The sequence below is a fragment of the Tachysurus vachellii genome, chromosome 1 (assembly GCF_030014155.1).
Source record: "Tachysurus vachellii isolate PV-2020 chromosome 1, HZAU_Pvac_v1, whole genome shotgun sequence".
NCBI classification, from domain to species: domain Eukaryota; kingdom Metazoa; phylum Chordata; class Actinopteri; order Siluriformes; family Bagridae; genus Tachysurus; species Tachysurus vachellii.
The window spans coordinates 16585235-16607703 of NC_083460.1; the positions used below are offsets into that span (position 1 = coordinate 16585235).

Genomic DNA, 22469 nt, shown 5'->3' on the forward strand with positions numbered 1-22469 from the left:
TCAAATGAAATTACTTACTATTAATTATTGAATTAATTAAGGTTTATTCTTTATTAACATTTGTGTATTTTTCTTTACTACTTTCACTTATCGTCATACCCTCAAAAAAACAAACTGCCCGTTTTTTTGTTTTTTTTTATAAAATGAAACATTTATTTCTAAATATTTCTGGACGTTACAAAATGCAAATCTGACAAAGTTTACAGCTTCATGTTTGTACACTGACAAAGCCATAAAGGAAATGAGGCGTCGTCACTGAAATAAGAATGTCTTGCCTACAAATTATTTACACGTGACAATATATTGATTTAAAAAAAAAAAAAAAAAAATATATATATATATATATATATATATATATATATATATACACACACACACACACACACACACACACACACATATATATAGATCATTGCCACTCATCCTACACCGATTTATTAAATTGTTTATAAAACCATCAATCACTTTGAACTCTGCTGATAAAAAGCATGCAGCCCAGAACTTGAGAATGTTAGAGGGGGTTTCAAAGTGAAATATGCATAGGCTTAATCATTGTAAAGAATGAGAATGTGTGTGTGTGTGTGTGTGTATGTATGTTTATATGTTTGTGTGTGCGTATGTGCACGTATGTGTGTATGTGTGTGTGTGAGTGTGTATGTATGTTTATGTGTGTGTGTGCGCGTATGTGTGTGTGTAAGTGTTTGTGTGTATATGTGTGTGAGTGTGTGTATGTATGTTTATATGTATGTATATGTTTGTGTGTGTGTGTGAGTTTGTGTGTGTGTGTGCGCGTGCGGAAAACATTTAGGGAAACAGAGTACAGATGCATAGAGATTAAAGGGTTTACTGAATGACTCTGTGGTGTAGAGGGCAGTGCTGTTTAGAATGTAGAGTGTGGGGACATTATTAGATGAGTGAGTATTATGACTGTCTAGGGCTTAGGGGAAGACATTGGTGATGGGACACTGCCAGTCTGACACTGTTTCCGGTTCTGTCGTGTGCAGCTGCAAACCTGCTGGAGTTTCGTTTCTGGGAGACGGATCCTGTCCTGCCTCAGAAACACACTCCTGCTCTCTGTCCGTCTCTGTGCACTCCTCCGTCTGCTTACCTGATACACACACAAACACACACACAAATTTAATACAGGCATGTTCTGTCCACACTGGTAGTGTAGTGTGTGGAACAATTAATAATAAATCTGTGGAAAAAGATGAGGGCCAGTACAGAGGACTGCGTAATAACAGTGTCAGGTATTTGTGTGTGTGTGTGTGTGTGTGTGTGTGTGTGCACGCACTGCTAATATGCACTGATGGAATGTCCCAACATTTCAATTCTAGCTGTGAGGTGATGATGTAATTGATACTGCAGCTGTCCAATCAGCAGCTTCCTTTATCTCACACTCAGTATAACACACTGACCAAACACACTTTTATAATCACACATTTCTACAAACAGTTCTATATGAATTTCGTCTACCAGAGCTCCAGTAGTAGTTTCCCAGGTGTGTGTGGGTGTGTGTGTGTGTGTGCGCGTGTGTGTGTGTGTGTGTGTGTGAGAGAGAGAGGGAGAGAGAGAAAGATACTCACCAAAGCCATGTGACCGTTTCATGTGAAGCTTCATGTTGCTCTTCTGTGTGAAGCTGATGTTGCACACCTCACACTTGTAAGGCTTTTCTCCAGTGTGTTTGACAGTGTGTATGTGCAGCGCACTCTTCTGATTAAAGGCTTTATCGCATTGCTCACACTTATAGGGCCGCTCACCTGCTCCACACACACACACACACACGCACACAAACACAAATTAGCAGTCTAACTTAAAGTTCTCAGAGGCAGAACATTTAAAGAATAACTACAGACTAATTAAAGGTGAAATCTGATTGAAAACTCTGCAGTCATTGTGCTCTAGTCTCCTAACTTCATGTCTGCAACCATTTAATGTTCTTTTTCATTTCTGTAAATATTCCTGTAAACTGCTTCTAAACTGCAAAAGCACTAAAATAACTACAGTTTATACCTAATAATAATAATAATAATAATAATAATCATAATCATAATCATAATAATAATAATGTGTCTATTGTATCTATTTAAATGAGTTTTACTCTATTTTCAATGTAAGTATTTTAGTCACTTTAAAAACTTAAAAAAAAAAAACCTGTGTGTGTGTTTGTACCTGTGTGTGTTGGGGGGGTAGGGTGGGAGTTGGAAGTATTAGTGTCTTCCTGTGTGTGTGTGTGTGTGTGTGTGTGTGTACCTGTTTGTTTGTGTGTGTGTACCTGTTTGTCTGTGTGTGTGTGTACCTGTTTGTCTATGTGTGTGTGTGTGTGTGTGTGTGCCTGTTTGTCTGTGTGTGTGTACCTGTTTGTCTATGTGTGTGTGTGTACCTGTTTGTCTGTGTGTGTGTGTGTGTGTGTGTGTACCTGTTTGTCTGTGTGTGTGTGTGTGTGTACCTGTTTGTCTGTGTGTGTGTGGGTGTGTGTGTGTGTACGTGTACCTGTTTGTCTATGTGTGTGTGTGTGTGTGTGTGTGTACCTGTTTGTCTGTGTGTGTGTGTGTGTGTGTATGTGTACCTGTTTGTCTGTGTGTGTGTACCTGTTTGTCTGTGTGTGTGTACCTGTTTGTCTGTGTGTGTGTGTGTGTGTGTGTGTGTGTGTGTATACCTGTTTGTCTATGTGTGTGTGTGTGTGTGTGTGTACCTGTTTGTCTATGTGTGTGTGGGTGTGTGTGTGTGAGTGTGTACGTGTACCTGTTTGTCTATGTGTGTGTGTGTGTACCTGTTTGTCTATGTGTGTGTGTACCTGTTTGTCTATGTGTGTGTGTGTGTACCTGTTTGTCTATGTGTGTGTGGGTGTGTGTGTACCTGTTTGTCTGTTTGTGTGTGTGTGTTTGTGTGTGTGTACCTGCTTGTCTGTTTGTGTGTGTGTTTGTGTGTGTGTACCTGTTTGTCTATGTGTGTGTGTGTGTGTGGGTGTATGTGTACCTGTTTGTCTGTGTGTGTGTGTGTGTGTACCTGTTTGTCTATATGTTTGTGTGTGTGTGTGTACCTGTTTGTCTATGTGTGTGTGTGTGTGTGTGTACATCTTTGTCTATGTGTGTGTGTGTGTGTGTGTGTGTGTGTGTGAACCTGTGTGTGTACGAATGTGTCTCTCCAGCTGGCTTGGTTTGGCGAATGCTTTGTCGCAGCTAAAACACTTAAACACACGTGGCTTTTGAGAGCTCAGTGATGGACCATTTGTGTGGACAAACTCGTGCTCCTGCAACACACACACACACACACACACACAGTCATATTCCATAATCCACATTACTGTGAGCCTACTTCAGTCTATATTAAATAAATAACAGATATAATATATAATGCATGTAAATAAATTCTCATACATAATATAACAGTATAGAATGGAAGTCAGTACATAATCGTGGCTAATAATTATATATAATGCACATGAATGCATACATTATTCCGATTTTAATAGATAGATAGATAGATAGATAGATAGATAGATAGATAGATAGATAGATAGATAGATAGATAGCATATAAAAAAGTCATTACTGCACATATAATCATTACAGCCACATAACTGAAAAATGTTAGTTCATGTTAATTCCTTGTGTGTGTTTGTGTGTGTGTTTGTGGAGACTCTTACAGCTATAAACTGGGCTTTAAATTGCTTACAATGTGCTTGGGTCAGATTTCCTCTATCCCCAGACCTGCTTCACCTTAATTAACCGTCAGAACTGATAAGTTGATCGCTTTTTATCGCACCGTAGATTTGGTTTTGTATTTGTTTAAGTCCTACAGCCTTCAGTCACTGCTATCTGTTCAACACCTAATTAGAGGAAAAGCAAATGAAAGAAGACCACAACGTCGAAGCACAAAACATTATTTTAAATAACGGAATTAACTTTCATTGAAAATATTTCACCTTGTTGCAGTTTTATCTTTTATTATTATTATTATTATTTTTTTTTTTTTTTAAAGATTACTTGATGAATCTCTGATTATTGTGGCTCACAGATATGCAGCTCAGTAGAAGGGAGTAATAATTTCAGAAAGCTTATTTTATATGAACTGTTTTTCTTTTCTGCCCAGAAAATAATTTTTTCTTAAAATTATTCATTCTTTTTTTTTTATTCATCCAGAGAGGAAAAAAATCCATATGATTCTAAATAAATAAATAAAAATAATACCTATATTTCATTCTAAAATTTATGCATTTAAATAAATGCAAAACCAAAGCGAATATACAGAATATTAGCCCTGCATGGAAATCCTGCATGATAATATTATGATAATGCTGTTACGTTCTTCATTTGTACGATTAAAAACAAAAGGAGTATCTTGTAGCGTCTCAGCCTAGATTTCTTCTTTCTCCTCTCAGCTGTGACACTGTAGCTTTATCTAGTTCGTGTCTGTTGATTTTCCATCGCTCTCATCTCCACTTAAACACACGTTCCTGTAAACGGTGCCCGTCGTACCCCGTACGCACGCTTCTGAAGTGTCATTTCCTCTGTAAAGTGCTGGCATGTAAGTGCAGGACAAATGTTGTGGATGCTTATTTGTTCTGAGAGCCACTTCCACGCTGCATTTTATTAACCGTTTCCAACACTCCTTAGCACTGTGTTTATTCCAGAACTTTAATGCTTTTTCCCTTCCTTTCTTTTCCATAAGCCGTAGGTTCCCACTAATTAAAGTGTGGGAGGTCAGACTGAGATGATTGCATTTAATCAGTCGTTCTTTTTAGTGGCAGCTGTCTGACATCTGTCTCGGTGTTTCGTTTAGGATTTGACCTCCGTAGAGGCGGATTGTTCCTGCTGGTTGTGTTGTTACAGGTGACAGGATATGATACGAAGTCTGTGCAATGAGCTAATTGTGACTTATAATATAAATACATATAAATAGAGGGGGGTATTAGTGTGTACCTGTGTGTCTCTGTGTGTGTGGGGGGGGGGGTATTGGTGTGTACCTACCTCTGTGTGTGTGAACCTGTTTGTGTGTTTATTGGTATGTAGCTGTGTGTGCATCAGCTTGTGGGTGTTTATGTGTATACTTGTTTCTCTGTGTGTGTAGGTACTAGTGTGCACTTGTGTGTAACTGTTTGTGTGTGTGTTTATTAGTGTGTGTGTGAGGGGGTACAAGTGTATACTTGTGTGTTTACCTATTTTCCTGTGTGTGTGTGGGGGGTGTGTGTGTGTGTGTGTTTTGTGGGTAGGTGGACTAACATGTTAATGAAGGATGACAGAGAAAAAGAGAGGACGATGGATCGATTAAGTGATGAAGAGTTTGAAGTTCACCTTGAGGTGTGTTTGTCGTTTGAAGGCTTTGTTACACACACCGCAGACGTAGCAGCGTTCTTTGCCGTGTGCTATCCTCCAGTGTCGCCGCAGCACAGCCGCAGAGGGGAACTCCATACTGCAGTAGAAACACTGATTTGCTTCCTGCACACACACACACACACACACACACACACACACAGTAACACATGTTTATTAACACATGTTTATTAACACATTTAAACCAATGCACAACACTGCTTACTTACACTTGTAACATTTAGCTGATTAAGGTAGATCAGAGGTTTGTTTACACACACACACACACACACACACACACACACACATTGAATCTTACCTTGGTTTCCTCTGACTGAGGTGTACCCTGTTGAGTTGTACTTGCTGGCTGTACTGATGATCCTTCCTCACACACCACAGCTGAGAACTGCTGACCCTTGGCACATACATTCTCAAAATGTTTAGAGTGTGTCTTTTATGATCTTGTAACTGTGAAAGTGTGTATGTCTTCTCACTTGTGTGTTGAGGTTCAGTGTGACCGTGTCCAGGATCTGTGTGTCCGTAAGCGCGAGTGTGACGTTGCTATCCGTGGTTACGTTTCCTGATGACATCGACATGTTCTGGGACAGAGAGGTGCTGGGAGCCAGAGTGGTAACTATAGAAACACACACACACACAAAGATGATGATGATAATAGATGAGTAATAATGTCATGAAGGGTCATTGAGTGCGATCATGGGCGTGTCTTTTACCTGCAATGTTGGAGGGGGTGGTGCTTTGTGTGAGGAGCTGCTCAGAACTGAGTGGTAGAGCGTTGCTGCTGGAGGGAGGCGTGGTCAACCTCAGAGCTCCGCCCATTTGAACTCCTGCACCTGCGCATTGAGGATTCAACAGATCCTGACCTAGAGATTATTATTATTAGTTGTAGTAGCAGATTCATATAATTTACATTACTGCCATTCACTAGCATTCACCCTGTTGATGTTCCTTGTTGTTTCGAGATCATCACATAAGCATGAGATCATTGTTGTGAATATGTGTGTGTGTGTGTGTGTGTGTGTGTGTGTGTGTGTGTGTGTGTACCTGATATAGTGAGCGTGATTTCCTGGTTGCTGTTGGCCAGTGTGTTGGTATTAGTGGTATGAGTGTGTGTGTCTGACTGTGTTTGTTGGAGAGTGTGTGCATGTGGGTTGCTGATGGTGAGTGTGATCTCCTGTGCTCCCGAACTGCCCGTCCCCACCAGCGCCGGCGCTCCGACCACTTGAGCCAACTGCTCTGAGCCTGTACACACACCGCGTTCAATTAGTTTAATGGAATCCCAAAGACAAAACTTCATTGTGTGTGTTTGTGGGTGTAAGTGAGAGACAGACCTGTGTGCTCCTGCTCTGTGAGGTTGCCGATGGCGACGCTGGGGTTCTGGATCACGACGTTAGCGTGACCTGCGGCATCGCTGGCCAGCAGGTGTGCACTGGTGTGTGCCGACAAGGCGGAGTCGATACTTAATACACCACTCTGTAGAGTCTGCTGCAGGATACTAGGGTCAATCTGCACACACACACATACACAAACACGATTATACAGAGCACACACACACCCTTTCTGAGCCTTGGGTTAAAACTTTAGTTCTTGTGTGTTACCTGTAGTGTGATGTTGTTGATGTTGGATGTGTCGATGCCGGATATCTGGACGTTGGGACAAAGCAGCCCTGTTGGTGCGAGCTGCAGCTGAATGCCCTCTAATGTGGCCAAACCTTCTGTTAGGGATACTGTCAGATCACCACTCGCTACACACACACACACGCACGCACACACATACACATACACACACAGTTCTCCTTTAATAAATCTACCTTTTCCACAAAGTGAATTAAAAATAATATTTGGATGGAGATGTAAGATGATGTTCAGCAGCGAGCATCAGGACTCCACTGCCTTCACTGTGGTTCAGCTATAATAACAATAACAATAATTTCATTTCAGAATCCTACTTTAAATAACTAAAATATCTGAAAGTAAGCTGAAAAGTTCTGGGCAACGTGCTGAGGCCTTATAAAGAGGAAAATAGAAATTCTTTTAAGTTTACTAAGGTAACAGAAAGCAGTTGCACGCCAGTGGAATGGATGTGCAAAGCAGACCTTCAGACTCCTTCAGACCTTCAGGCTGTAATGGGATAGTGAAGATAACACAATGTGTACGAAAGTTCCTCGCGTCCAGTCTTGTGTTATGCTCACACTCCTTGATTTTCCTTGTGCACTAATGTCTTAAATATCTTAGTTTGTTTTATATAAATGAGCGCAGATGTCTGAGAAAGGGTTTTTCAACGGCGCTTGCCGTTAAGCCTGAGAAAATAAAACAGGGAGTAGAAAATCCAGACTAAAGAATCTAATGTATCATCTAATATAAGCCAATTTATTGGTTTATGAATGGCTTTATTTTTACGTTATGGCTTCCACAGTTCCATCCATTATGTAGCAGCTTATAAAATAGCACTTGATCCAGCACATGATGTCAATATTATTATTATGTTTTTATTTGTATAATATTTTTATCTTTTTACTCTATAAATTCTTTTCTCTTTTTTTGTGCACGCTTGGCGAATAAAACTGATTCTGATTCGTGTTTAAACTGTGATTCATGATACTGAATGATTCAGATATAAATATATATATCACAGGATCTATCACAGGAACAACAAGATCTAGTGCCAAACTATGACTGGGTGTGAAGCTTCATACTAATTATTAGGTGTTGTGCTGCTCCTTAAGGGGGCACGGTGGCTTAGGATCCGTCCAGGGTGTATCCTGCCTTGATGCCCAATGACGCCTGAGATAGGCACAGGTTCCCCGTGACCCGAGGTAGTTTGGATAAGCGGTAGAAGATGAATGAGAGAGTGAGAATGAGTGAGTGCTGCTTCTTCCTCTTTTTCTGTGTTTATTTAATTCCCTGTTTGTGTGTTAAACACACTGAGCATACAGACAGTGTGTGAATTTGGATTTGTAGATAGTTTTAATGACCGAGTCGCTTAAGTTGACATATAACAGAGCTGAACATCAATTAGAATCCAAAAACATTCTTATGATAATCTTCCTCCTTCTTCTGATACGTATTCGGGTTAGGATTAGAATGAAATACGGAAATTTCTACAAAAAGTCCTTTGTAGCTTGGTTAATTATATTTGCACAATGACGGACTTTACAAATCCGGTTTGGTATTAAAGCCCCCTGCTTTGATATGTACCAGTTACTAGGCTTCACGAAGAGTGCAGTGCATCAATTAGCTGTGTGTAGCAATGTACCAAGCTGCTCAGATCTCCAAGGGATTTGGCTTCCACAGCATGTTCATTAGATTAATTAGATTGCAGTTTCAGTTCAACACGTCAGCCAAATACTGTGTCATAACTATTGTAGCTGTACTGTAATTAAACACGTCTAACGGCTAGCAATGTCAGCTGTTGCTTCGTTATTTCAGCCTTTGTGGATGTTGTTTATCTTTTAGACTGTTTAATCTCTAACACGTTTTCTACATCTTGTTGTGCTACAAAATACAATGAGCTTAACTTGGGTTATATGTCATGATGTTATATACAAATAAAAAAATAAAAAAATAAAAAGACTGTTTACTCCGACGTCATCCGTTCCTGTAAAGCCGAACGGTATCGGCAGTGTTTTGGTCTTCACACTAAGCACTGCATTTGCTGGATGAACTCTAAACCACTGAAGTGAAGCATGCTGGTGGTGGCATCGTGTTTTTAGGTATCAGAAGGACTGGGAAACTGGTCAAGGTTAAAGACAAAAGCAGGTCAGTCACAAGAAATGTCTTGAGGCTTATGTAAGGGTTCTCCTTCAAACTAGACAAAAAGCTACACTCGAATGGTTTAAACCTAAGAACCTGCAGTGTTCCTCAATTTGATTGGCAAGTCTTGAAAATGGGACTTTCATTCAGCATGACAAAGTTTGAGCATGTTACTTTTTAAAAAAGAATGGGAAAGAACATTAGAATTCAGAAGTGCAAAGTAGGCACAGAAGTTTTGTGTATATTATACATATATTACCTGACATGGTAGCTGGAAGGATAGTCTGACCCACGATTCCTTGCTGCAGCAGGTTGGGGTCATACTGTCCTGTCAGGACCGGATTGCTGTGGATGTAGATGTTCGGGTCAGCACCGGCACTATGCAGGAGGCCCACAGGAGGCAGTGTTTCGGTAGCGGTGGGTGGGGCCTGATGCCCAGGTGTATTCTGGGAAGTCACATGGCTCTGAGCATGGTTTCTGGACTTCCTGCTTTCAGGGCCGGACCTCAGGTGGCACTGCATGTGTGTTTTGCGGTGTCCAGAAGTGCGGAAACGCTGATCGCAGTACGGACATTTGAAGGGTTTGGAGCCGGTGTGCAGGCGCATGTGCACCTTCAGGCTGCCTTTGGTGGAGAACGCAGTGCTGCACATGTGGCAGGTAAACAGCTTCTGACCTGAACACATAAACACATAACAATTAAATTCAACTACAGCACCATTCACACACGTATGCTTCCTGAAGTCTACACTACATCTAATCATACACAGGGTTGCTGGGAGCCTCAGGGCACACGGTAGTAAAAGCACCAAATAATTGCAAGGCACACCCACAAACACTCTCAAACACCCATTCAAGATGCCAATCAATCTACACCGCATGTCTTTGCACTGGAGAACCTGGATGAACCACCTGTACAAACAGAACATGGAAAGTCCAAACCTACAGAATAGAGCTGGGTATCAAACCCCAGACCTTGGTATAGCAAGGCAAACATGCTCACAACTAAACCACTGTGTCTTTCTAATCTTAACTCAATCAATATCATAGAGAAAGAGATTAAGAGATAAAGTTTAATTAAGGATAAAACTTAGATTTGCTTGCATGTGAAAAGAGACGAGTCACTAACCCTTTGGCTTCTCACTCACCTGAGTGTGTTTTAATGTGGCAATCAAGTGTGGATTTTACAGTGAAACTCTTCCCACACTCGTCACACTTATACGGCTTCTCTCCGGTGTGAATCCGGACGTGTCTGTAGAAACACACGATGGCAGACTGGTGTGTAAGTCAGTAGAAGATCAGATAGAAGTATGAGATAAGATATTATCAACAGGTTATTTTGTTTGGTGATCCCCTTCGTGTGTGTGTACCTAACAAGGTCGCTGGGCTTTTTGAAGCTTTTTGGGCAAAACTGGCAGCGGTTTTGAAACTTGGGTTCAAGCTCCAGTGTGCTCTTATCCTTGATCTCGCTGATGCGATCTCTCTCTGCAGCAGACTGGATCAGGACCTTCTCAGAGACCGAAGCATCGTTACCCGGGTCGCTCTGAGCCAGCTCGGCCGTCTGTTCCTCCGAAAACGTAATGATGCCTGATCTGATCCGCTTCGTCAACGATGGGTCTTCGACGTCGACTTCCACGGCCGCTTCATCTCCGTCCAGAACTGCAAAGAGATCAACAACAAGGACGCATGACGTGACTAAATAATCTGGACTAATTAGCGAGCCTTTGATCGGAAAAGCAACAAAGAGGATTTAGATACCTCGTCACCCTTTTCTATGAATCTCAAAGGCCCTGTTCAGACCTGATATTAACATCCGTGATATTAATAATTCATCGCAATTGACCGTTTGCGATTGCTTTTGGTCTGGGAAGGGTTGCCAGATTTTCCCAAAGCGAGCCAAAGTTTATTTCAAAGTTACATTATAACTACAGTAACGGTAAAGTGTGAAATCGTCTGAAAAACATAAATAGAATGCTAGCTGATGATGTCATTTATTCTTTTCTTCCTGTTTAAGCATAAGGACACTTTTCTACGTCCATTTACACATCTATAAGCATCAAAAGTCTAAATCTGCAAATCTGAACGGAGGTGCTCTTATTTCAACCTTATAGACTCGGCTCTAATCGTCTCGTAGGCAAGCTGATCGATCGGCACTGTGGAACTATTGATTACATGTGCGCCATGATATACCACTCTATCAGTCTGATAGGGAAAGAGAAAACCTCATTAAAAAAAATAGATGAAAAAGTCCTTCAATGGTGTTGAACTGATTTTGTCTTTGGATCCACTTTTGTTGTTTATAAACGCTGAGCGTCTGCAAAGCTTCTAATTAATTTCCCATAAGGAGCGGTGCAGTAACAAGCTAAAGTTAACAAACTAGAGACACGGAAAATAAGATATTTCTTATCTTGAATAATGAGCCATCATCAGTCTTTTAGAGACGCACGGCCTGGCTGAGGTCTCAATTCTGATTAGTTGGAAAGTTTATATCGATGCACTCTTTTTAATATGTTATCGTTTCCATAGCACTGAATAAGTCACAGGGATTTCACATAAAACGATTTAGTGAAACTTTCTATAAGGAAATGTTTATTTGTCATTTTTTAGAATGGGTCTCCAGAGTCAGCGGTTGTTCATTTAAGGTTATATCTTCAGGATGGAAGACTTAAAGACGGGATGCACGATGTTTGAAAGCCAATGTTGACATTTGAAATCACCAAAACAAACACCCCCTATCCCAAATGGGTGTCGCCCCTGTTTTGATAGCTCCGCCCACACATACATCCGTAACCCAGGCAAATATTATGCCGGAACCTGCTGGGGCAGCTGGCCGAGGGGATATTTTTATCAATAAATGAACACAATGAGTAACACTATGGTAGCACAAATGTGTTTTTGTAGTACTGTGTGTTGTACCGTGAAAGGTTTAGCTCCGTTTCACGCAGAAGACGACATTCAGTTCTCTCCAGCGCTGGAAAGCTGATCCTATATTAACACGTGTCCTGCTTCGTGCCTTATTGTAAGCCTTTCTTCGCTTTTTGTTTTTATTCGCCATGTCAATGATTCAATCGCTTTCGGCTAATGTCAGACATGCGCACTGAACACTCTATCCGCCGCATATTGACAAGACACACCCCTTTCTGCTCATTGGCTACACGTTTGTTTTGTTATTCGGTCCGACTCAGTTTTCTGAAGCATTTTTCAAACATCATGCACCCCACCTTTAATGCATATTTATTGTCGTACTTATTTCAAGAGAAAGAGGGGAAACAGTGGAAGAGAGGCTGATGAGGGAATAGTTATTGCTGCTCTAATGTAAGTGATAGTTAATGCTGCTCTAAATGTAAGGAACTTATTTAACGGACATTCCATATAAATATATAACTGGTATTGAGTGTCATGCTTTACTTATTTAAAACTAAAAATAATAAACAGATGGCAAAATCCTGTAACAGAGGAATAAAACCTTTCAGGAAGCATTTGGGAAACAGTCTGTAGGGCAGCAACAGTAAATCAATGAAACTTGCTGACGTTTGTTATGCTGAGGCTTATGAATTTTAACAAACTAACATGGATGCATATATTTTTTAATGATTAACTAATTATTGTTGATCGTTTTGTTGTTGTTATTATGTTGTACCTTTGGGCCCGGCAGCATGAAAGACCTTCATGTGTTTGCGGCGTAGCGGGTGCGTGCGAAAGCTTTGTTCGCACAGGGTGCAACGGAATGGCTTTGTGTTCAGGTGGATGATCATGTGCCTGTTCAGGCTGCCGTTGGTGGTGAAGGAGGAGTCACACACGTTACATTTAAACGCCTTTACACCTGCAGAGAGACGGACGGGCAGAAAGACAGAGAAGGAACGTCGTGCGCGTACTGAATTTCACGATACGTCGTCGGCTACACGTCTAACTCCGGATTACCTGTGTGCGTGTTCAGGTGGGATTTGAGAATGCCGCTGGAGACGAAGTTCCGTCCGCACAGGTTGCAGCAGAACGGCTTCTCGCCCGTGTGGGAACGAATGTGCTGCTTCAGGTGACTAGATTTCTTAAAGCCCTTATCGCACAAGCTGCACCTGATCGCACAGGAAACACAATAATACACGATATCATTCATCTATCTATCTATCTATCTATCTATCTATCTATCTATCTATCTATCTATCTATCTATCTATCTATCTATCTATCTATCAGTCTAATAACTGACTGAACTGGAAATTAATTCACACCTTTATGGGCAGGTTTGGAAATGTATCTCACCTGTAAGTCCTCTTGCTGTGCTCCTCTTCATCCTCTTCATCCTGGTAATCTGTCCGATTTGAATCTTGTAGCAAAACAGTAGTCTACATACACACACACACACACACACACACACACACACACACACACACACAAACACACATTCCCTTAAAGACCTCATAAAGCCTTCATTTGGTAACTAGTAATCTGATTTATGATCCCATTCTGGTCAACGTTTCATCAATGTTTGATGCTGAGTGTAATTATAGTGCAGTTATAGTCATATGGCCCCTTAAAACTAAATGTTCTTATCAGTTCTGCCTCATTTCCACACTATAGTCCAGATCATAGTCTAGCATCTCGGCTAGACAGTTTACATATTCATCAGATATTAAAAACCCTGCATTTAGCTAATGAGCAGTTTAGAAAAGCGCGTGTGTGTGTGTGTGTGTGTGTGTGTGTGTGTGTGTGTGTGTGTGTGTGTGTGTGTGTGTGTGTGTGTGTGTGTGTGTGTGTGTGTGTGTGTGTGTGTGTGTGTGTGTGTGTGTGTACCTCTGTGGTGTGCACGTTTAGTAAGCTCTGTGTGTAAGTGGAGTTTAGAGCCTGCGACTCCAGCGTGCTCGAATCCTGCAGCTGTTGCACCGAAGAAAGAGCGGGATGCTGAGTATAACCTTCGGAGATGAAACCTGTGAACGAACAGACAGACGTAAATTCTTAACACACCATCACCTGGTAAAGATGATAAAAATCTGACAGTGTGTAGGGGAAAAAATTTGGAAGGATGGGAAAGAGAACACAAAAGGAAAAATAAGGGGACCTTGTGTTAGTGCCGGTTGGTCATATGCAGGTTGTTGGAGGGTCTGTGTCCCGTATTGGCTGATGTGCTGAGCGTTCACAAATGAGTCTGAAGACAGAGAAAAGAGAAAAGAGAGAGATTGAGAGAGAAAAACAAAGGTAGAGAGAGCGTACAGGATGCTACAGGACAAGTTTATTATTTTAGACATGTGGGTAGGTCTCACCTGCGTCCTGTACCATAGGTGCCTCCCCAAGTGCCACCGTTTGATTACCGCCCACCACTTGCATCATGGCCTGAGGCCCCGCCCCCATCATGGAACTGGATGTTTCCAATCCTGTTGCCCCTACCTGCAGGTCATGGGTAACTGTGTTAGCTCCACCCATTTGGTCCTCGACTGCACCGGATCCACCCATTGGGACTTCTACAGAACTTGTCCCTCCCATTGGATCTTCAAGAGGCGGGGCTTCAGATGATCCCTGCTGCTGTCTAAGCTGCTGAGCCAGTTCGTACCTGCACAGAAGTAAGAAAAGGTGAATAAGTCAGAAACAAAATCTGTTAAAACTATCCTGAATGATAACGTCTGCACCCTAATCCAGAGCTCGGTATCTGAATGGTATCCATTTATTAATCTTAATCTTTAAATCTCAATATTAAACCAAAACTTTAAACCCTAAGTCCATTAAATCTAAATTAGTATATTAAACACATACATTTCTATCTTTATATCTAAACCCTAATATATAAATTCATCTTTACTCTTTCAATTAATAATTTACTACTAATCTAAAACATTAGACCCAAACCTGTAATCTCTATACATAAAATGCCTTAAATCCTTAATCACTTACCCTTCATCGACAACTTAATCCCTTAACCCATAATTACTGTTTAAAATCTAATCTCACCACAATCTCAAATATAAACCCTAAGACTTAACTTCAATCTTTAAACCCTAATCTTTAAACTAATCCCTTAAAGAAGACCAGACCAAACCAGACTATTAAAATCTAACCTGTAATCTTTAAATCCTCTAAATTAATTGTTAACATCTAAATTACTCATACCCTTCATCATTAACTGTAAAACCTACACCATAAATTTAATTTTTAAACCTTAATCCCTAATCTCTAATCCAATTAGTAATCCCTAATCTCAATCAAATTCCTAATCCCTAATCTCTAATCCAATTCCTAATCTCTAATCAAATTCCTAATCCCTAATGTCTAATCTAATTCCTAATCCCTAATTGCTACTCCAATTCCTAATCCCTAATCTCTAATCTAACACCTAATTCCTCATCTCTAATCAAATTCATAATCCTTAATCTCTAAATGAATCCCTTAACCCTAAACTCTAACCTGTAATCTTTAACTTTAAACTCTATTACGGAATATCCAAATTAATTCTGAACCCCTAATCTCACCTGTGTGTCTTCATGTGCTTTCTGCAGTTAGGCGAGGATTTGAAGGTTTTCTGGCAGTAAGGGCACATGTAAGGTCGAAGGTCGCTGTGCGTGGTCATGTGGCGTCTCAGGCTGCCATTGGTGGTGAAGGTGGTGTCACACAGCAGGCACTTGTAAGCCTTCAGGCCCGAGTGTGTGCGGATGTGAGCCTTCAACACACCCGACGACGCGAAGCCCTTGCTGCACTGCACGCACTTGTACGGCCGCTCGCCCGTATGCGACCTGAAGGAAACACATATACACGCACATACCACTGATCATTAGCTCCTCTGTTTGCTTAAACAAATGCTTAAAAAGCACATAGGGGCTCGTTAAAATACCGCAGTCATTGTATGTAAGCGTTATTCACCTCACTTCGGGCTTCATATGAGCCTTTCTCCAGTGAGTTGTGTCAAAAGTGTATTCAGAGGCTAATTAGCCCCATGAAGGTCATTTGTCTCATTAAGGTGGGATATATGTGTGTGATTTTCTCTTCTGCTGGATGCCTGACCTTTTTGGATTAAACTGATTCTGTAGGAGTAAACATTTTGCTAAGTAGCTAAGCTATATGCTCAGCACCTGCCTCGACAGGAAGTCTGCCTCCCTATTTACATGCCCTGGGATAAAAATCGCTCTCAGCGAAAGGAACCTGGTCTCTGCCCAGAGCAGAATCTGCTGTGCCAACCTGAAACGGGGGCGCAAACGCAGACTGCCCTGATGATTGATATGGGGAACCACCGCAGTGCTGTCTGTCCGTACTAAGACATGGCAGCCCCTGAGGTGTGTTAGAAACACAGCCCTCATCTCCAGGCAGTTCATGTGCCACGAGAGATAAGGGCCCTCCCATAGGCCCTAGGCAGGACGGCCATGCTAGGCCGCTCCCCAGCCCGAAAGCGAGGTGTCCGTCGAAAGAGTCCTGCGACGGTGACACGCCCCTAGAGTGGGACCCAAGGCCAGAAACCGGGGTCTTACCACATAAGAAGGGTACGAAGCCCACAGCGCATAACCCTTATAACCCTCAGGGATGTCTGTGAGGATGAAAGCCCGCACCCCTGAGCCAGAGCTGGAATGGCCTCATGTGAAGCAGACCCAAAGGGATAACGTTGGCTGCTTCCAACATGAGGCCGAGCACCATCTGTGCCTCGGCGACAGAGAGGCCTTGGCCTAGCCGAATAGCTTTCACCGCTGGCAAGATGGAAGCCACCCAAACGGGAGACAGATGTGCCCGCATCGTGGGGGAGTCCCAAACTAGCCCCAGCAAGGTGGTTCTCTGAAAAGGAGAAAGCACACACTTAACTGGGTCCAACCTGAGGCCTAGAGACCTCATATGGGCAAGCACAGCATCTCGATGACTGGTCGCCATAGCCTTCGACTGGGCCAGAATGAGCCATTTGTCCAGGTAATTCAGTACACGGATGCCCCGGAGACACAACAGTGCCAGGGCAGCGTCCATGCACCTTGTTATGAATGCGTGGTGAAAAGGGCTAGGCCAAAAGGAAGAACACAATACTGGTACACTTCGCCCCCCAAAAGTGAGCCTGAGGAAGTTCCTGTGCTCTGGCAGGACACCTATGTGAAAATAAGCATCCACAAGGTCGATCGTCACAAATCAGTCTTTGGACCTGATCTGGTACACGATAACCTCGAGCGTGAGCATCTTGAACTTGTACATCTTCAGAGTACAGTTCAGAGCCCGGAGGTCCAAAATTGGACACAGCCCCCTGTCCTTCTTGGGGACAACAAAATATTGGCTGTAAAAGCTGGAATCCCACTCTGGGAGGGGAAAATGATCTAAGGCCCCTTTCCTCAGGAGTGAGAGACGTTCCTCTTGGAGGAACACCGCCTTCTGCCTGCCAACAATCATGGGCAGCACACCTTGGAAGTGCGAGGACGTGAGGAGAACCGGATGCTGTAGCCTTTTCCTACAGTATCCAGGACCCACTGAGACACACCTGGCAGAAGTTTCCACGCTGCCTGGCTGTCTGATAGTGGTGTCAATCTCGTGCAGACCTCCCGGGTGCCCTGAAACTGGCAGGTGCCAACTCAGGGAGCTCCGTGCAAGGAAGAGGAGCAGGCACAGACCCTACTGCTCCCTATTGCCGAACAAGCCCTGAGGTGAAACCACCACCACCCCAGACATCGCCACCCCAAATACCACCATCTCATTCACCCCAACTGGAAGTGGACGACTGGTGACAGTATAGATTTAATTCTTTTGAAGTGCTTGTCATTAATGTTAAACTATCGCACATGCACACAAAAAAATCCCTGATGTCTCTTGCTCTGGCGACCGTGTACAGACCACCAGGGCCCTACACCGAATTTTCTTAGAGAATTCTTTTCTTAGACTGTTGCCCCAATCAGATTACAGAAGGTTAGAGATAAAACGCTTGCACCGTGGTATAATAGTCATACTCACACCCTCGAGAAACCCGTAACCTCGAGCGAAAGTGGAGGAAAACTAAATTAGAGGTTTTTAGAATCGCGTATAAGGAAAGTATGTCCAACTATAGACAGGAGCTAAAAGCTGCCAGTGCTGAGCACCTGAGCAAACTCATATTAGGAACTCATAAAATAATAGGAAATATTAGGAAATAACCAGAACAATCCTAGGTTTTTGTTTAACACAGTGGCTAGATTAACAAAAAAACTAGAAATCTGAACAAACTATTCCATCTCAGTTCAGTAGTGAGGATTTCATGAGTTTCTTCACTGATAAAATCATAAGTATCAGGAATAAAATAGGTGATGCTTAACATATGAAAGCAACTAGTGACCCAGCCTCACCTAAGGCTCTAGACACACAACTACAGTGCTTCACAAGCACATGACAGGAAGAGTTAGATCAACTTATTACAACAGCTAAATCAACAACTTGTTCACTAGACCCCATTCCAACTAAATTACTGAAAGAAGTGTTACATAAAGCTGGTGAGCCTCTTCTTTATATCATTAACTCCTCGCTATCTTTAGGTTACGTCCCTAAATCCTTCAAGTTGGCAGTCATTAGGCCACTCATCAAAAAACCTAATTTAGATCCAAATGACCTATCAAATTACAGACCTATTTCACATCTTCCGTTTATTTCTAAAATACTTGAAAAGGTTGAGTCTGTTCAACTGAGCTCCTTCCTACAGGAGAACAATATCCTTGAAGAGTTTCAGTCAGGTTTCAGGTCCCCCATAGCACAGAAACTGCACTTGTGAAAGTCACAAATGACTTGTTCTTAGCTTCGGACAAGGACTGTATGTCACTATTAGTCCTACTTGACCTTAGTGCTGCATTCGACACTATAGATCACAACATTCTCCTAGATAGCTTACAAAATTACACAGGTATTCATGGACAGGCTTTAAGTTGGTTTAGATCCTACCTGTCTGATCGATACCATTTTGTAGAATTAAATGGTGTATCCTCCAGTTTATTAACAGTTAATCATGGGGTCCCTTAAGGATCAGTTCTAGGACCTCTGCTTTTCTCGATATACATGCTTACATTAGGGAACATTATTAGAAGACATGGGATTAGTTTCCACTGCTATGCTGATGACACACAGTTATATATCTCATCAAAACCAGATGAAATAGCTAAAGTGTCCAAATTAACTCAATGCCTTAGAGAGATAAAAGACTGGATGAGCTGCAATTTTCTGTTGTTAAACTCTGAAAAGACAGAAATACTACTTATAGGTCCAAAAACCAGTACACTGAAACTCTCACAATTTAACTTCCATTTAGAGGGATGTACTGTTACTAGTAGCTCAACAGTGAAAGACCTGGGTGTTATATTAGACAGTAACCTGTCTTTAGAAAATCACATCGCCCATACCACAAAAACAGCCTTCTTTCACCTTAGAAATATTGCCAAGCTGAGAAACATCCTGTCTGTCTCTGATGCTGAGAAGCTAGTTCATGCTTTCATGACCTCTAGACTGGACTATTGTAATGCATTACTAGGTGGTTGTCCTGCATCTTTAATAAATAGGCTAAAGTTAGTCCAAAATGCAGCTGCCAGAGTTCTCACTAGGACAAGAAAGTATGACCATATAACCCCAATTTTATCATATCTACACTGGCTACCTGTTAAGTTTAGAATTGATTACAAACTGCTGCTACTTGCATACAAGGCTCTTAAAGGTTTAGCTCCCACGTATCTAACTAATCTCCTAACACGTTACAATCCTTCACGCTCTCTGAGATCACAAAACTCAGGACTTATATCTGTCCACTAAAGGTGGTAGAGCGTTTTCTTATTTAGCTCCCAAACTCTGGAATAGTCTTCCTGATAGTGTTCAGGGCTCAGACACACTTTCCCAGTTCAAAAGCAGATTAAAAACTCATCTCTTTAGTCAGGCGTACAAATAATACATCCCATAATCTTGTGCACTATTACATTAGACTTGCACATTTTTCTGAACAGCAGATATGTTAATCCCTCTACACTGCTTCTCTCTTTCTACCCATCCCAAGGTATCCAGACATTGTACCAGCTCCGATCGTCTTCCGTGCGACGAAGATCTTGGACCTCCACTGAGATGAGGCCAACTCTGTGAGAATCCTGAGACATCTACAGACTCCAGTTGGACTTTGTGATACTAAGAGGAGATCTGAACTCCATGTGATCCTTACACCAATACAGCATTTGTTTGACTGTATATTTGTAATCACACCCTCCAGTGTCACCCATATGAGGATGGGCTCCCCTTTGAGTTTGGTTCCTCTCAAGGTTTCTTCCTTACCAATTTACGGGAGTTTTTCCTTGCCACTGCTGCCTGAGTCACCTCAGACTTGCTCATTGGGGATAAATACATATACATACTTACATACATACACACATACATACACACACACTGTGAACTATATATATCTTGGATTTTTATTATATTAATTCTTTATATTTCTCCTTATGTTTACCTTCTGTTCTATGTTTATGTTCTGTAAAGCTGCTTTGAGACAATGTCCATTGTAAAAAGCGCTATACAAATAAACTTGAATTGAATTGAATTGAATCCCCCCTGACTGCTCTCACCAATTATCACAAAGCCTAGATAATCCAATAACAGTCATTAGTCTGGAGACTGAAGGCAGCAGGCTGACTAGGCAATCTGTAATTGCCACTGGGGTCATGTTTTAGACCCAAGGGTGCTGAATCTGCAACAATAACAGCAGGAAATGAACTAGAATTTATCAAGGTGGTATCACTTCTACATGTTGTGAATGTAGCTACGATGTGTGAGGGTACTTGGGTCTGCTGTCAACCAGTTAAGAAGAAACCAATGCTACGTAATGGAAGGCAGAATAAAGAAATCAAAGCAAACTTGGACAATCACTGCTGAACAATGGACAATCAAAGCTGAACATAAATACAACAAAACAGGAGCAAATTCCATTTTTTGGCCTGTGGGAAAAAGTAATATCCAGTGCAAGGAAGGATAAATAATTAAATAAGCAAGTCAAAGCTCCAGTGCTGCTCAGGCTGGTTTAGAAGCCTAATGAACATTGGTAAATAAAAAAAAAAATTGGTAGCTAGCATGATGTAATACCGAGGAGTGTAAGGATCAATGCATCGATTTAAAAGGCAACGATTAAAATGAACCCAAGCAACAATCATAAATCATTTTGGATTAGGTCTGTTTCTAAGTCTATAATTATTGAAAAAAAAAAAAAACAGGTATAAAGAAAATATTTCTAAATCGATGTGTAGATACTTAAAGCAGTCCATGTTAGACAATTGATCAGAAAGAGCTGCTGCCGCTGCTGGGCCCTTGAGCAAAATCTTAACTGCTTGGTTGTGAAAAAAATTATATAAATGGAAGTAACTCTGGACACGGGCATCTACCAAATGGCACAAATGTATTTAAAAGCATAGTAGCATAATAGCATAGTTTTTCTCTACATCATTAACATTCTATAATTATCAGTGGCTTTATGCCAAATTCTGAACCAAGTTAGCTATATATTGATTACAGGTGTACTAAGTTACTGCATCGTATCGTATCATACTGCAGCCAGTTCAATGGTTTCATTAAATATCAGTTTGTTGCCTTACTGAATTACTATTCTGTGATTCAGTAATATTGTATGATTTGTAAAATCATACAGTTTCACCTCTAGTAATAGTGTATGCTAAGCTAGAGGACTAGTTACATCCGTTAATAAGGACTAATAAATAAAACGAAGGAGTTAAATAATATGATGGACAAAGGTTGGCCAATATTTCTACTCGGAAACAGCGAGGTTCTGCCCTCGCATTCACGTGTTAAAGATATTATTTGAGTCTTCCTATCATCTTTATTTCTCTCAGTAACTGTGAGGTATCACTGTATGCAGATGTTATTAATATGATAAGTTATTCGTTCTAAGTTATATAAAGACGCTGAACTTTTCAAATGGTAAACGTTTCCACATCCGTGTGTGCTAATTATTCCGCCAAGCGATATCGCTCTAGCGTCTTCTCAGTTGAAGACTGAGATGTGTGATACGTTTTAACACAGAATCAAATTTTGTTTGATAAAGAGTCGAGAAAGAGTCGTGAATCTTGTCAGTAGATCACGTTGTTATGAAGATTCCTTAGCTTTAGATAACACTAGATTGCAAAAAAAGCCGCTGTGCTTTCAAAATCACGATTAGACGTCACCGATTTGTTCCGTTACCTGACGTGCTGTTTGAGGTGGCTTGACTTCTTGTACGCTTTGCTGCAGTAAGTGCACTTGTACGGACGCTCGTTCTCCACGATGTCCAGGTACTGCTGAATGGCAGCACGCGAGTTCTGATTCTGCAGCAGACCTACAGACAGAGAACACACACACACACACACACACACACACTTTCAGTTAGTGTATCTCTATTTTTAATTACTCTGGTGCTCCCACGGCAACCCAAAAGGTCTCGAACATTACTTTTGACCTGGTGAG

General features: G+C 41.5%; 1 protein-coding gene across 1 annotated transcript in view; it reads right to left on the bottom strand.

Annotated features, from left to right (window-relative positions):
- Positions 1 to 365: 365 nt before the first annotated feature.
- The window catches only part of LOC132848850 (zinc finger protein 236-like), a 38506-nt gene continuing 16402 nt past the window's right edge, over positions 366 to 22469 (bottom strand). The window contains exons 12-32 of the mRNA XM_060874904.1: positions 22209 to 22341; positions 15539 to 15799; positions 14339 to 14625; positions 14137 to 14223; positions 13872 to 14005; positions 13341 to 13423; positions 13003 to 13154; positions 12722 to 12904; positions 10452 to 10740; positions 10230 to 10333; positions 9344 to 9757; positions 6931 to 7076; positions 6664 to 6838; positions 6377 to 6574; positions 6046 to 6195; positions 5809 to 5948; positions 5634 to 5729; positions 5297 to 5440; positions 3124 to 3253; positions 1587 to 1760; positions 366 to 1108 (exon numbers count right to left, since the gene is read on the bottom strand). Coding sequence (XP_060730887.1) covers positions 939 to 1108; positions 1587 to 1760; positions 3124 to 3253; positions 5297 to 5440; positions 5634 to 5729; positions 5809 to 5948; positions 6046 to 6195; positions 6377 to 6574; positions 6664 to 6838; positions 6931 to 7076; positions 9344 to 9757; positions 10230 to 10333; positions 10452 to 10740; positions 12722 to 12904; positions 13003 to 13154; positions 13341 to 13423; positions 13872 to 14005; positions 14137 to 14223; positions 14339 to 14625; positions 15539 to 15799; positions 22209 to 22341 — 3650 coding nt within the window. The 3' untranslated portion in view covers positions 366 to 938. The remainder of the gene's footprint in view (positions 1109 to 1586; positions 1761 to 3123; positions 3254 to 5296; positions 5441 to 5633; positions 5730 to 5808; positions 5949 to 6045; positions 6196 to 6376; positions 6575 to 6663; positions 6839 to 6930; positions 7077 to 9343; positions 9758 to 10229; positions 10334 to 10451; positions 10741 to 12721; positions 12905 to 13002; positions 13155 to 13340; positions 13424 to 13871; positions 14006 to 14136; positions 14224 to 14338; positions 14626 to 15538; positions 15800 to 22208; positions 22342 to 22469) is intronic.